At 36.2% G+C, this 12,326-nt stretch overlaps 1 protein-coding gene across 5 annotated transcripts in view; it reads right to left on the bottom strand.

Moving 5' to 3' along the window:
* The window catches only part of IPO11 (importin 11), a 93,554-nt gene that overhangs the window by 34,744 nt on the left and 46,484 nt on the right, over nt 1-12,326 (bottom strand). For all 5 annotated transcript variants that reach the window (XM_038170402.2, XM_038170404.2, XM_027446244.3 and 2 more), the window contains exons 23-25: nt 9,438-9,553; nt 7,841-7,917; nt 316-395 (exon numbers count right to left, since the gene is read on the bottom strand). In XM_038170402.2, coding sequence (XP_038026330.1) covers nt 316-395; nt 7,841-7,917; nt 9,438-9,553 — 273 coding nt within the window. The remainder of the gene's footprint in view (nt 1-315; nt 396-7,840; nt 7,918-9,437; nt 9,554-12,326) is intronic.

Raw genomic sequence — 12,326 nt, 5'->3', positions numbered from 1 at the left:
CTGGCAGGAGAATCAATAGAGTAATGATTACTGCCCTGCACAGGACCTTTTCAGGTAGGAAACTACTAACCTGATCAACATTAATTCTCAATCTTTCAGAAATCTGATTTTATTGAGTGTTCACCACGTGCCATAAACAACATAATTCTATGATTCTAGGATTTTAACATTCCTATATACACACAAATGAGCAAAAGTATAAACGTTAATGTGCCCAGTGTTTCCCAGCATTTGTTAAAAAAAGAACAATAACTTGCCAGTAGGGAATTAAGGTGCTTAATAAGGATTATGAGGTATTATATCATGGTAATGTACCTGCAAAAATTCAGTCGATGATAAGAAAATATAAGCATTGATGATCTTAAAGCAATTTTTGAGGTTTTCTGAACTCAGCTCTGGAAAAAAAAATAAACATGCAATTCAGAAACTCATAACCAAATTGAAATACAACCAAAACAATCCACTTTTAAAACTGGTTTTCATCATACAGCAATAATGTGCCAAAGGCCAACAGATAGGAAAAAAAAAAGTAGTTAGAATTTGAATGGTACTGAATCTATTTCCCTGCTAGGTTACTGGGTTCAGCTAACATGTTCTCATATGGAAGCACAAGAAATCCTATAAACCCAAAAGCTAATTCTAATCAAGAAAAAAAAAAAAGTACTTTTGGATGTAATAATACACTAAGAAGCTACTGAAGACAGAACAAACAAAACTTATGAGGGTCCTGCACTTTCTGATACATCATCTCTTTCCTATTTGATTCAGTAACTGTTGCATCAAAGGAGCGAAATAAAGATTTCAAGTCTGCTTGTCTGACCCATGAGCCATATCAAATTGCATTGAGCTTCTAGACTGAAACAAGCTGAGCTATAGGCCATACCATGACTACTTCAGTTAAGTAAAGCACACAGATCTAATAGATGGCATACAGATAAAATCTGAAGAAAGAGGTAAAAAGGCACATTCTCAGGGAGCGTCTGATACACAGACTAAAAATAATCCTTATCAGATTAAACAAACTCCAGGAGTTGGCTAAAATATGGTATGTGTTCCATGGCTTAAATGCATGCAGTCTCTATGAAAGTGGGGCTTACACCTAGTGATGCTTATAAAGAAAAAACTACAGATAATTTTCCAAGACAGAAACTATGGCCGGTTTTCTATTGCAATATCTGGAAACTTCGAGAGAGTTTGAACAGTTCCTTCTTTCCCTTCTCATTATAAAGATCATTAAAGTTTCTGTTATATGACATAGCCCTTGAAGAGCTTTGAATGCATGATTACTTAAATATCTCAGTGATTGTACAGGTCATGCCTTATTATCACTCATTTTAGATATTTAAATATCATTACTTGAAAAGAGATGGACTTTCAAGTCATCCATCCAATAATCTCATCAAAAGATTCTGATATATTAACTTTATTACCATATTTTGTAGTCCCCCTCTATTCCACTCATGAAACCCTACTTGGAGTACTGTGCTAAGCTGTGGGGACCCCAGCATACGAAAAACATGGACCTGTTGGAGTGAGTCCAGAGAAGGGCCATAAAGATGATCAGATGGCTAGAGCACCTCTCCTACAAAAAAAAGGCTAAGAAATTTATGGCTGTTCAGCCTAGAGAACAGAAATATCTGGGGAGACCTTCCAGTACTCAAAGAATGTTGGGGATGTACTTCCAGTACTCAAAGAGGGCCTGCAAGAATGTTGTAGATGGACTCTGTCAGGGAGTGTAGCAACAGGACAAGGAGTAATGGTTTTAAACTAAAGGACGGAAAATTTAGATTAGACATTCAGAAGAAAGTCTTTATTATGAGGATGGTGAGGCACTGGAAGAGGTTGCCCAGAGAAGCTGTAGATGCCACATCCCTCGAAGTGTTCAAGACCAGGTTGGCTGGGGCTTTGAGCAATCCCATCTGGGGGGGGGGGGGGGGAGTAGGCAGTCCCCCACCAATGGCAGGGGAGCTGGAACCAAGTCATTATCAACCTTCCTTTCAACTGAAAACTATTCTATGATACTACTAGTACTGCACTTGTTTTTTTTTCCCTGAAGTTCTTGCATTCTTCTTAGAAGCCTGCAGATTATTTTTTTTATTGAATATAACCATACATTAAGTTTCAGATACTGATGCAGTAGACAAATAAATAAATGGTCACCTAAACATGAAATACTACTGAGCTTTTGATAGCTGATAGAAAGATAATAAAAATCAACTAGCAAAATTACAAGCAAAATTATTTCTTGCCAGAAATAAAAAACAGTTAAGACAAACTACAAAATTTAATTGGTCATCTGTGCATAAAGATCAGTGTTTTCTAAAAGCATTTTTCATGTTAAACCTGATGCTTCTTAAAGCAGGTATGTTTTGACTCTGACATACCCCAACCTGAAATTGTATCAGATTCAGCTGTAATTTTAAGCAGTCTTGCTGCAGAATTACATTCATCCACAGAGAATATATTCCTCCATTCCACATTATTCAATCTGCTGCACTAAGAGAATCTGCTGCAACCCCTCTGTAGGGCAATTATATTTCTTCAGAATTTAAATATTAACAGTGCAGAAATGAAAATTAAATATTACAATTATGCTGTGAATTATTATTATACATCAGTGATAGTACTATGCTGTTTGAAGGAAGGTCAGCTATACAAGTGAAATTACTCTTATCAAATATAACATTCTATTCCTATATCTTTAAGATTTAACGACAGCACTGATTACTTTAAGAAGCAAATCTAATTGATTTGTACCACTCACATCCAGTTCCAACATAAGAAAAGCTCTTTCAGATTTATCTGAAAATGAAAAGCTATATATTACATTGGAACTAGTTAAAAATCAGAAACTTTTTTTAATTTTTTCCCCTTGAAGTTGACTGTAAAAGAGATGTTTGACATATACTTACGTTGATATAGGCCACAAGCCTGTGACATGGCCATGAAAAAGAGATGTTCAAACGATGAAAAACGCAGTAGGAATATATAAAACACTCAAACAAAAATCTAAATCCCAAACTAATTTTTATGTATCAGGCACTGGAACAGCTTGCCAACAGGCACATGAATATATGTCTCATAAAAATTCTCCCAAAAGATCTAAGAGAAGCAAAGGTGAACAATTGCTTCTTTACGCTGTAAATTTAAGTTCGGAATTGAAGTCAAAGGACCCTGAAGGTACTGTTATCAGTAAAGATTATCTCCAGCAGAGAAAGCATAAGAGGAAGTAGTAGGGGTATCTTCAAAGTTCATGTTTGCCAGGTGCTACTGATGGGCCAGGAAGTAATCATAGACAAATCTTGGTAAGCATCATAAGAGCACTTAATAAGAATTGTGCAACAAGTGACATTCTTTTGCAATCATCTAGATATGAATTCATCAACAGAAAACAAAGCACAGCAACATGTTCCAGTTAAGTGATATTCATAGCGCACTTCAAAAACTACCTGACAATTTGTTCAAAATGTATTTCATTCAATTTTATACCACTTCTCTAAAGAATATGGTATACAGTCACAACCATGTAAGCGCAGGACCTCATCCACGAAAGCAGTTAGTTCAAAGCAAAAGCTACAACACTGTGAAAAGCCAACGAACTCAACAATATACGATCTACAATTGTCAGCCTGTTTTTTATGCCTCCTTAATCATATGCTTACATACAAATGGTCATCAACACTATTTTCCACGGTGCCTTTGGGTGAGAGTTATCAAAGCTGCACTATTACATATACAGTTCGATTCCCATAGTAGTTTGTCACCTATGCATACATGAATATAGTACCTCTATGAGAGTTACCATTAATAACAAGTCTTAAAAATCATTATCTGGAAGTGAAGAAGATGAAATAAGAAAACAAAATGCCTACGGAACTTCTCTTCTCTAGCATAAAGGCTTCTCCCATAACCACTTTCTCATTCTCAGCAGGACAGAGTATGCTGCCTCTCTCTGACGTCCAAAAAATCTTATTTAAGAACTTTCCTCCTTTCTTTTCCTTCCAGCTCTTCTAGTTCAACCATCTTGACCTCTAATAGCACACTTTTTCAGAAGAACACAGTCACTGACAGAGTAGTTAGTTAATCACAGCAGAAACACAATTATATTACTTGTGTATTAGAGTAATTCCATTCAGTAAGAACAAATTCAGAAACTGAAGGTCAGAAGGTTCATATTCCTTATACCGTATTTCCAACAAAATAATTTTGTGGAGTGCCTTGAAGATAGGTCCCTGCCAGCTCTGAAAGACATATGCAAACCAATCATCTACTTATGACCCCCCTTTCACCAGATTTTCTTTACAGCTTCCACTTTGGAAACTTGAGACTGAATGAGAACCAGACTCAAGTGCACTTTTTTCATGTATTTTACCTCAGAAAGTTAGGGCACATACGACATCAGGATCTTGAGATTAAGAATTTGAGGATCTCAAAAGTCAAATGGGTTTCTGCATCTGTCCAAGTGAAAATAAAACTTGCCAGTTACATCACCATGGTGGGAAGGATGGGTAAAGGAGTGTTTTTCTTAAATGTTGGAAGTTTCATATCATTACTGCCACTATCTACTGGAGAAACTACAATAGAATTAAGACTGAGCAGTAGTTTAACTAACTTGGACAGTCATTTCTGATTAACATATTTTCTTCTTCAGGTGGCTGCAGCTTTAACGGTGTTGTTGCATTGGATTTAAGTGGAGGATCCCTTTTACAAGTACAATGTATTGAAAAAGCAGGTGCCTAAGGCATACTAGAAATATTGCAGTTTTTATAACAACATAACTTGAAAATAAATTTAGCACTAACTTTAAATTTAAGCACTATTTCAGTATCGCATTGCCATGTTTATATGTGGAAGCAGTCCAGCCAGATGTAACAAAAAACTGAATTGCATGCAAAATATGCATCAGAATGGTTTCTGCTTTCTGGAAAACATATACTATTTTGGATTATAGAAATCATAGTTTTTTTGACTGAAAAGGCACTCAGAAAACAAAAGTTTGTCAGAAAAATGATCAAGAAGTAAACTAGTTCCACAAGGCTATACAAGGAAATCAGTTTATGATTACATATTGCAAGTGCAATTGTATTTTCACCACTCAACTCCATCTCTGATGTAGGAAAAATTGACAGAAGCATGTCTGAAGCCTCACCTTAAGTAAAACTTGCCTAGCTTATATTTAGTATTTATGCTGTCAGTATCATTCACTAACTTTAATAAAAATAAGAAATGTTCCTTTGAGGAATGTATATTTTTTCCAAAGGAGTGTCTCGCTCTTCTCCAGGATTCATTAAAAAATAAAACAAGTTGTTACAAGCTTAGAAGATAGACCTCATTCTCCAGGGCCTCATGAACAAGGAGGGGGTTGTGGGGAATGTGAAGCTCAAAGGCAGCCTTGTCTGCAGCAATCACCTCCAAGCTCAAGAACGATGCATCCCAACACAGGGGATGTGAGGCAAAATCACCAGGAGGCCGGCATGGATGAAGGAGCTCCTGGTCAAACTCAAACACAAGAAGAAAACCTATGGATGGTAGAAGCAAGGATGGGTAACCTGGGACAAATACAGAGACACTGTCTGAGCAGCCAGGGGTCAAGTTAGGATAGCTAAAGCCCAGGTAGAATTGAATATGGCCAGGGATGTCAAGGGCAACAACAAGAACTTCTACAAGTACATCCTTCATAAAAGGAAGATTAGGGAAAACACAGGTGCTCTCAAGAAGAAAATGGGAGTCCTGGTTACACATGAAATTGAGAAGGCTGAGGTACTCAATTACTGTTTTGCCTCCGTCTTCACCAGGAAGTGCTCTAGGCACACCACCCAAGTCACAGAAGGTAAAGGCGGGGACTGGGGGAATAAAGGACTGACTACTGTAGGAAAGGATCAGGTCTAAGACCGTGTAAGGAACCTGAAAGTACACAATTGCACAGGACCTAATGAGATACACCCAAGAAGCCTAAAGAAATTGGTGAATGAAGTTTCTAAGCCACTCTCAATCATGTTTGAGAAGTCACAGAAACCTGGTGAAGTTTCCACTGGTTGGAAGAGGGGAAACATAACATCTTTTTTTAATGGGAAAAAAAGACAACTGGGGAACTAGAGGCCAGTCAGTCTCACCTCTGTGCCAGGCAACATCATGGAGCACATCCTCCTGCAAACTGCGCTAAGGCACATGGAAAATACAGTGGTGACTGGTGACAGCCACCATGGCTTCACTAAGGGCACATATGCCTGACAAATTTGCTGGCCTTCTACAATGGGGTTATAGCTTTGGTAGATAGGGAAGAGCAACTGACAAGTCCTCTGCCTGGACTTGTGCAAAGCACTTGAGACTGTCCCACACAACAACCTTCTCTCTAAATTGGAGACACATGGATTTGGCAGGTGGACCACTCCAATAAGGATTTGGCTGAGTGGCTGCATTCAAAGAGTTGCAGTGAATGGCTCAGTGTCCAAATAAAGATGACTGACAAGTGTTGTTCCTCAGGGGTCAGTATTGGGACTGTCTCTGTTTAACATCTTTGTCAGCAACATTGACAGTGGGACTGAGCACACCCTCACCAAGCTTGCCAACAGCACCGAGCTCTGCAGTCAACATGTTGGAGGAAACACATGCCATTCAGAGGGACCTTGACAAACGTGAGAAGTAGGTCAACACCAAAAGTGCAAGGTCTCGCACACTGGTCAGGGAAATTCCAGGTACAAATACACCTGGACAGAGAATGGATTGACAGCAGTCCTGAGGAGAAAGACTTGGGGGTTCTGGTTGATGAGGAACTCAACATGAGCCAGCAATGTCTTCTTGCAGCCCAGAAAGCCAGCCACTATCTGATTCTATGATTTCGTAATACATCTACATTTTGTCTGAAGTGTGTGCCATGGTTTCCATTCATCCCTATCACTTCCATGGAACTTATTGCTCGAAAACTAGGCAGAAAACAGAAGCAGAAAATGTAAGGAAAGCATAAACACAGCCCATTTCTGAACTTAACACAAGTAGAGTGGTAGTGTGATACACCCATAAAAATCATGGCCACTTGTATATTGTGAGTTTCCCAGAGCAGACTACCTACTACTAACAAAGAACAAGGAGGAGAAAGGGAATGTTTGTAGATGAGTGAAGAGAAAGTATTGGGCAGCTACAGAAACTAAAAGGTGTATCTGGAGATAAATACTAAAACCAGTACAAAATACAGCTTTCCTGAGCACAGTTGTCATTAGAGACCTAGTGTACTTAAAGCAACACTGTAACAGAAGGAATTATCTTCTGCCTACCCACTGTGTTGCAACCTTCTACTGACCTTCAGTCAGAATAAAATATTAAGAGCCAAAAATCACTCTATAAGAAGAAAGCCAGCTACTGTAATCTTATAAAAACATTCCTTTTAAAAATATATATATTTGCTACATGAGCTCCACAGCCTAAAAAAGCACAACTAAAGATTAATCAAAAATATTTATATAATGAAATTGAAAGGCAAAATTTTTATACCGCATTTATTCGCAAAGAAAAAAAATCTGAACCTTAATTCTCATTATTAAGTTTATATTTGGCAACAACTCAGGCAAAACTACTGCCTTTAATTTCAGTGTTGCTTGTCCAATACACTTTTAAACATTTAGAGAGTTTGAAAACCTCCTATGTAATTATTGACTAAATAATGGAAAAGCTAATAATGGAAAATTCAATTCTTGAAACTGGAAATCATCATCATGGTCTTAAGCAGAACAGGCAAATATATAACCCACGCCAGTAAAACTCAGCAAATTTGTTGTTATATTTTCAGTAACAATACAGGAAGTTAAAAAAAAGCAAACTGAAGTTTTATTAGTAAAAGGCTCACCAAGAAGGGCAGACATGTTCTGAAATATTCTCAGGAGCTCAGGTGTAAGACAAGGACTATTCTCCAACGTCACTAACCTAAGAATAGATTAGATGAAATAATTCAAATGATTTATGGGTAACATTGACTAATTGTTTTGACAGATATAAAGCATTGCAACCTGAAGTAAATATGTACATGACCCATGAAAACCACGTAACAATTGCTTGAAGCATATTTGAAGTCCATTATCAGTCCTTTACAATATAAAGGATCAAAGAATCATTAGGGTTGGAAAAGACCTCCAAGATCATCCAGTCTAACCATTGCCCTACTACACCATGTCCCTAAGCACCACATCCACCCTTTCCTTAAACACTCCCAGGGGTGTTGACTCCAGCACTTCCCTGGGCAACCCATTCTAATGCCTGACTGCTCTTTCTGAGAAAAGAAAATACACATTAGTGGAGTCATCGGTTTTGCTAAGGTAGTAAAACAAAGATATGCTACTGGTGGTTTTTGTTTTACAGGTGGGAGGGTTGTTGGTTTAAAAAAAAAAACAAACACAACAATAAACTAACAAAACCTCAAAAATGGAGCAGTGAGGATGTTTAAGCATCCGACTTGGGGATCCTGGGCTGAACTCAGAGAAGTGGGAATATTGATGGTGTAAAGACCAGGTCTGCAGTGCTTCAAGAGCTATGGTAGAAACCAGCTCAAATAGTTTTTATAGTCCCGACATTTCTGCCAGCTACATTCAGGTATCTCTGATGCTCTAGAACAACTTAAAATACCATATACATTCTTCAGCATAGGCATCAGAACAACCACCTAAGATCAGCATTGATAAATCACAGAATGTTTTTGGTTGGTAAGATAAAATATGAATGTTCTGATCTGAAACCCTGTCTTAGATTTTGTGAAGATCTTGCAATTTAAAGTTGCTCCTCCCTACCAATGGCATTATAAATCTTTGTAACATAAAACAGATCATTTTCAGGTTAGGCATTTGAACTACAGATACTTACCTGCAATTTAGATCTAATTAATCTCTCACTGTTTTAAGACAATTTTAATATATTCCTATCCCATAGAAAAAAAATATGTTGAATTTGTTTCAGGTTAAGGTTGTTTTCTCCCTTCATAGAAGGCAGTTAAAAATAGATCAGTGCCACTTCTTATTTTATGTTCACTCACCAGATGGCATGAGATAGCATGACACTTGAAAGATAACTTCTCAATTTTATTCTTTTAAAACACACCATCTCTTCCAGCAACCAGCTCTGAGAATCAGTGGGTTATTGTGCTCAAGTCAAGCATGTCAAATTGTTAGTTCAGCATACACACTAAAGAGATTCTAGACTTTGTCTTGCAGTTTATTATCTAAACAAAACCATATGTTTCTACGAACTGCCTCAAAAAGGAGTTCCCACTCAAGCAGTCACTTTCAACTGTGTTTCTTTTATCAACACTTCAACATTACTTCTTCAAAAATATCTAGTATAGATGATGTCAAGGTAAGATATCTAAGAAGCTTTTGTTATATCCCTTTTTTTTTTCCTTCCAAAGATACAAAAAGAAGAATTAAGTATTAGAATTTGATAAAGAATTTTCTTACCACAACTCCAAACCGTCTTCCAGAAGATAGACATGCGGAGGCTGGGAGACATCTGTACTTAGCTGAATAACCGGAAGTAGAAAAGGGTAGAGATTTTTGCTGTCTGCTCCCAGGCCCTGTAGGAGTAAATAAAAACAAAATAAGTAAAATGCTTCAAAAAATTAACTCAAGCATTTCATGGATAGAACTGAAAAAGATCTGTAATGCTATATAATAGAAATTTATATGCTGTAAACATGCATTTGAGAAATCAAACACTGAACCTGCTTCCATTTCATGCAACATGAAGCTGCTTAGTTTGATACTCAAGCTTTCTCTCAACAAGTATTGAGAAACTTTATATAAACTTTTGGAGAATGAGCAGCTACCAATGGTCTGCAGGAACAATACACATTCCTAAATAACATTTACTAGTCATTCTATTTATCGAAAAAGTCACAGCTTTAACAAATACTAAATGCTAAATAAATTATGCTAAAGATCAGAAAGGAATTACTGGTTGGACATTACCACATCCTAAATCTTTTGACACATTCTAAGAACAGGAGAAGGGTTTGATTTTATTCCTAAATAAAGATTCACAGACTAATGATAAAGTTTTGTGTTTTATTTTTTTTTTTTTTTAAAGTAATCCATGAGTCATATGCAAAGATGTCTTCCTTCCCAAGGATGTAAAATACATTTTTCCTTCATCAGTCAATAAAAAACAACAACAATTAAAAATATGCTCAAGGTAACCATTGTTGAAGCTACACATAAATTAAAACTAATTTTACAAAATTGGAATTCTTAAAATGGAAACTACTGGCCATTTTGCAATACTACTACAAGAGAGAACTAAGGCTAAGTGAATGCAGCTTTTATATGATTACTAACATTTGTAAACTTGAGTTTAAAACTGATATTTTTCAATTAAGGCTTTGTTTTGTAGAATAATTTATTATTCCTGTTTTTAAATAAATTTTGATTAAAAGAGAAACAACAACAACAACAAAGAGCCTTCCATAAATGTGTCTGAACTCTTTTGAGTTTATTTTGTTTTGGCTTCTATGGTGGCCTGTAAGAAATTCCACAATTTATGCATTATGGAATTATTACTATTTTTTTTAATGAACTAACCTGCCTTTTAAAAGAACTATAACTTTTATTTTAGTTGTAACATATAACAGCTCCTTTTACACTTTTATTCCAGTGTTAATGTTTTCATAGACCTTCAATAATATCCCTTTAGTCATGCCTCTCCCCAGGTTCAAGACTGCCTGCATATTTAATCTTTTCCTGTATGGAAGCTGCCCTACATCCCAGAAGCCCTTCACAATCTTTGCTAATTCTACATTTATTTAGTTAGTTAGTTGGAGATACAGTATGGACTAGAGAAGGTTGGTTTGTGGGATACAATGCATATTAGGGAAGTGTTTAATAGCATTAATTCTGCAGGCAGTATATGGTTATAGATCACTTTATTCTTTTTTTAATTAACTTACTGCATTTTTTTTTTCCTGCCAAGACCAGGGATATTTCTTATTTCAGATTTAAGGATTTACTTATACCTAGATCTTATCATTGTCTTTTAGTTATACCTAGATCTATCTTTGTCAAGGGAACTATACAAAATTAACTAAATGACCTATGTGCAAATGAAACCTAATGTTGATAAACACCACCAATATATTATGGGCCAGGAAAAGTTTCCTACAACATGCAGAACTACAAAAACGTCTACAAAAATCTACAACAAAATGGTCTAAGAATCATTGTATTTACCTTTATTCTCAGTATTACTACACTTATGTTATTGCACTTAGAAGCTGCAGTCATTAATAAAGGTAAGGTGACAGACCATACTTAAAGAAATTTTAATAGCTTTGACAATACCATTTTAAAGCTAACATTGAGAAAGACAAAATACTCAAATATACTCGAAAAGACTTATAAGCATGGATGAATTCTCAAAAGAAAATCAAAATTTGAAATTCAAACAAGTATATGTGAAGCAAATTAATTATATAACGAAGCAGGCAACTCAAAGCTGCTATTATCTCTGCTCCATATAACACATGAACAAAGCAGAAGAGAACATCATAAAAGCTGAGAAACAGTATTTCTCTCACGTGCTACATAATGTTGCAGAAATTATTGTAAGAGCACATTACAGGTATCATGGATTATATAGTAAAAGACAACAGTAAAAATGGCAACAGAAGGGTCAGAATGCTATAGATGACCCATAATTAGTTAATGCCAAAAAAAATCCTTGAAAGACATTAAACCAAACAGTTAGGATTTAAACGATAAACATTTGATGATAACCTGAATTAAAAGCCGAATTAAAAAAACAGGCACTGCTCTGAAGCTAGTTATGATGGCCTACTTCTCAGCCTATGATTTAGAAATGGCTCACTTTCCTCACAAAGCCTGCAACCAAAATAGGAATTTTGCATCCTTGAGAGCTGAATGAAACAGTGGGGAAACAGGTGCACGTGCACTGCTGAAGTCTGAAGCGACTGACATTCTGAATATCTTCTGGGATAGAAAGGAAGCCAGAACAAGATGTTTTACAGACACCAAAAGAGGTTCAATTCCAAGATAACGAAACCAAACTAAAATGCTCCAGAACGCAAGCTTATGTGCCTAAAGAACTGCTTTTCCTGAACAACCCTCTGGAAACAAAACAGTTGAATACTTAAATATTATAAATATAAATGAATAGCTGTGGTTATCTCCATTCATAGCACTATGTTTTTATAAGACTGAATAGCATTTAAAAATAGTCTTTAAAGCCAAAATATGTAAAGTATATCCAAATTTATCTATATAAATATGTAAAAAATTATACCCCCCCCCAAACACACATACACATTGAGAGCCTGCAGACATGACTGATAAGAG

This window comes from Anas platyrhynchos, chromosome Z, assembly GCF_047663525.1.
Source record: "Anas platyrhynchos isolate ZD024472 breed Pekin duck chromosome Z, IASCAAS_PekinDuck_T2T, whole genome shotgun sequence".
Classification (NCBI taxonomy): Eukaryota; Metazoa; Chordata; class Aves; order Anseriformes; family Anatidae; genus Anas; species Anas platyrhynchos.
Note: the sequence above shows the minus strand (reverse complement) of the source record. Positions and strands in the feature narration are given on the sequence as shown.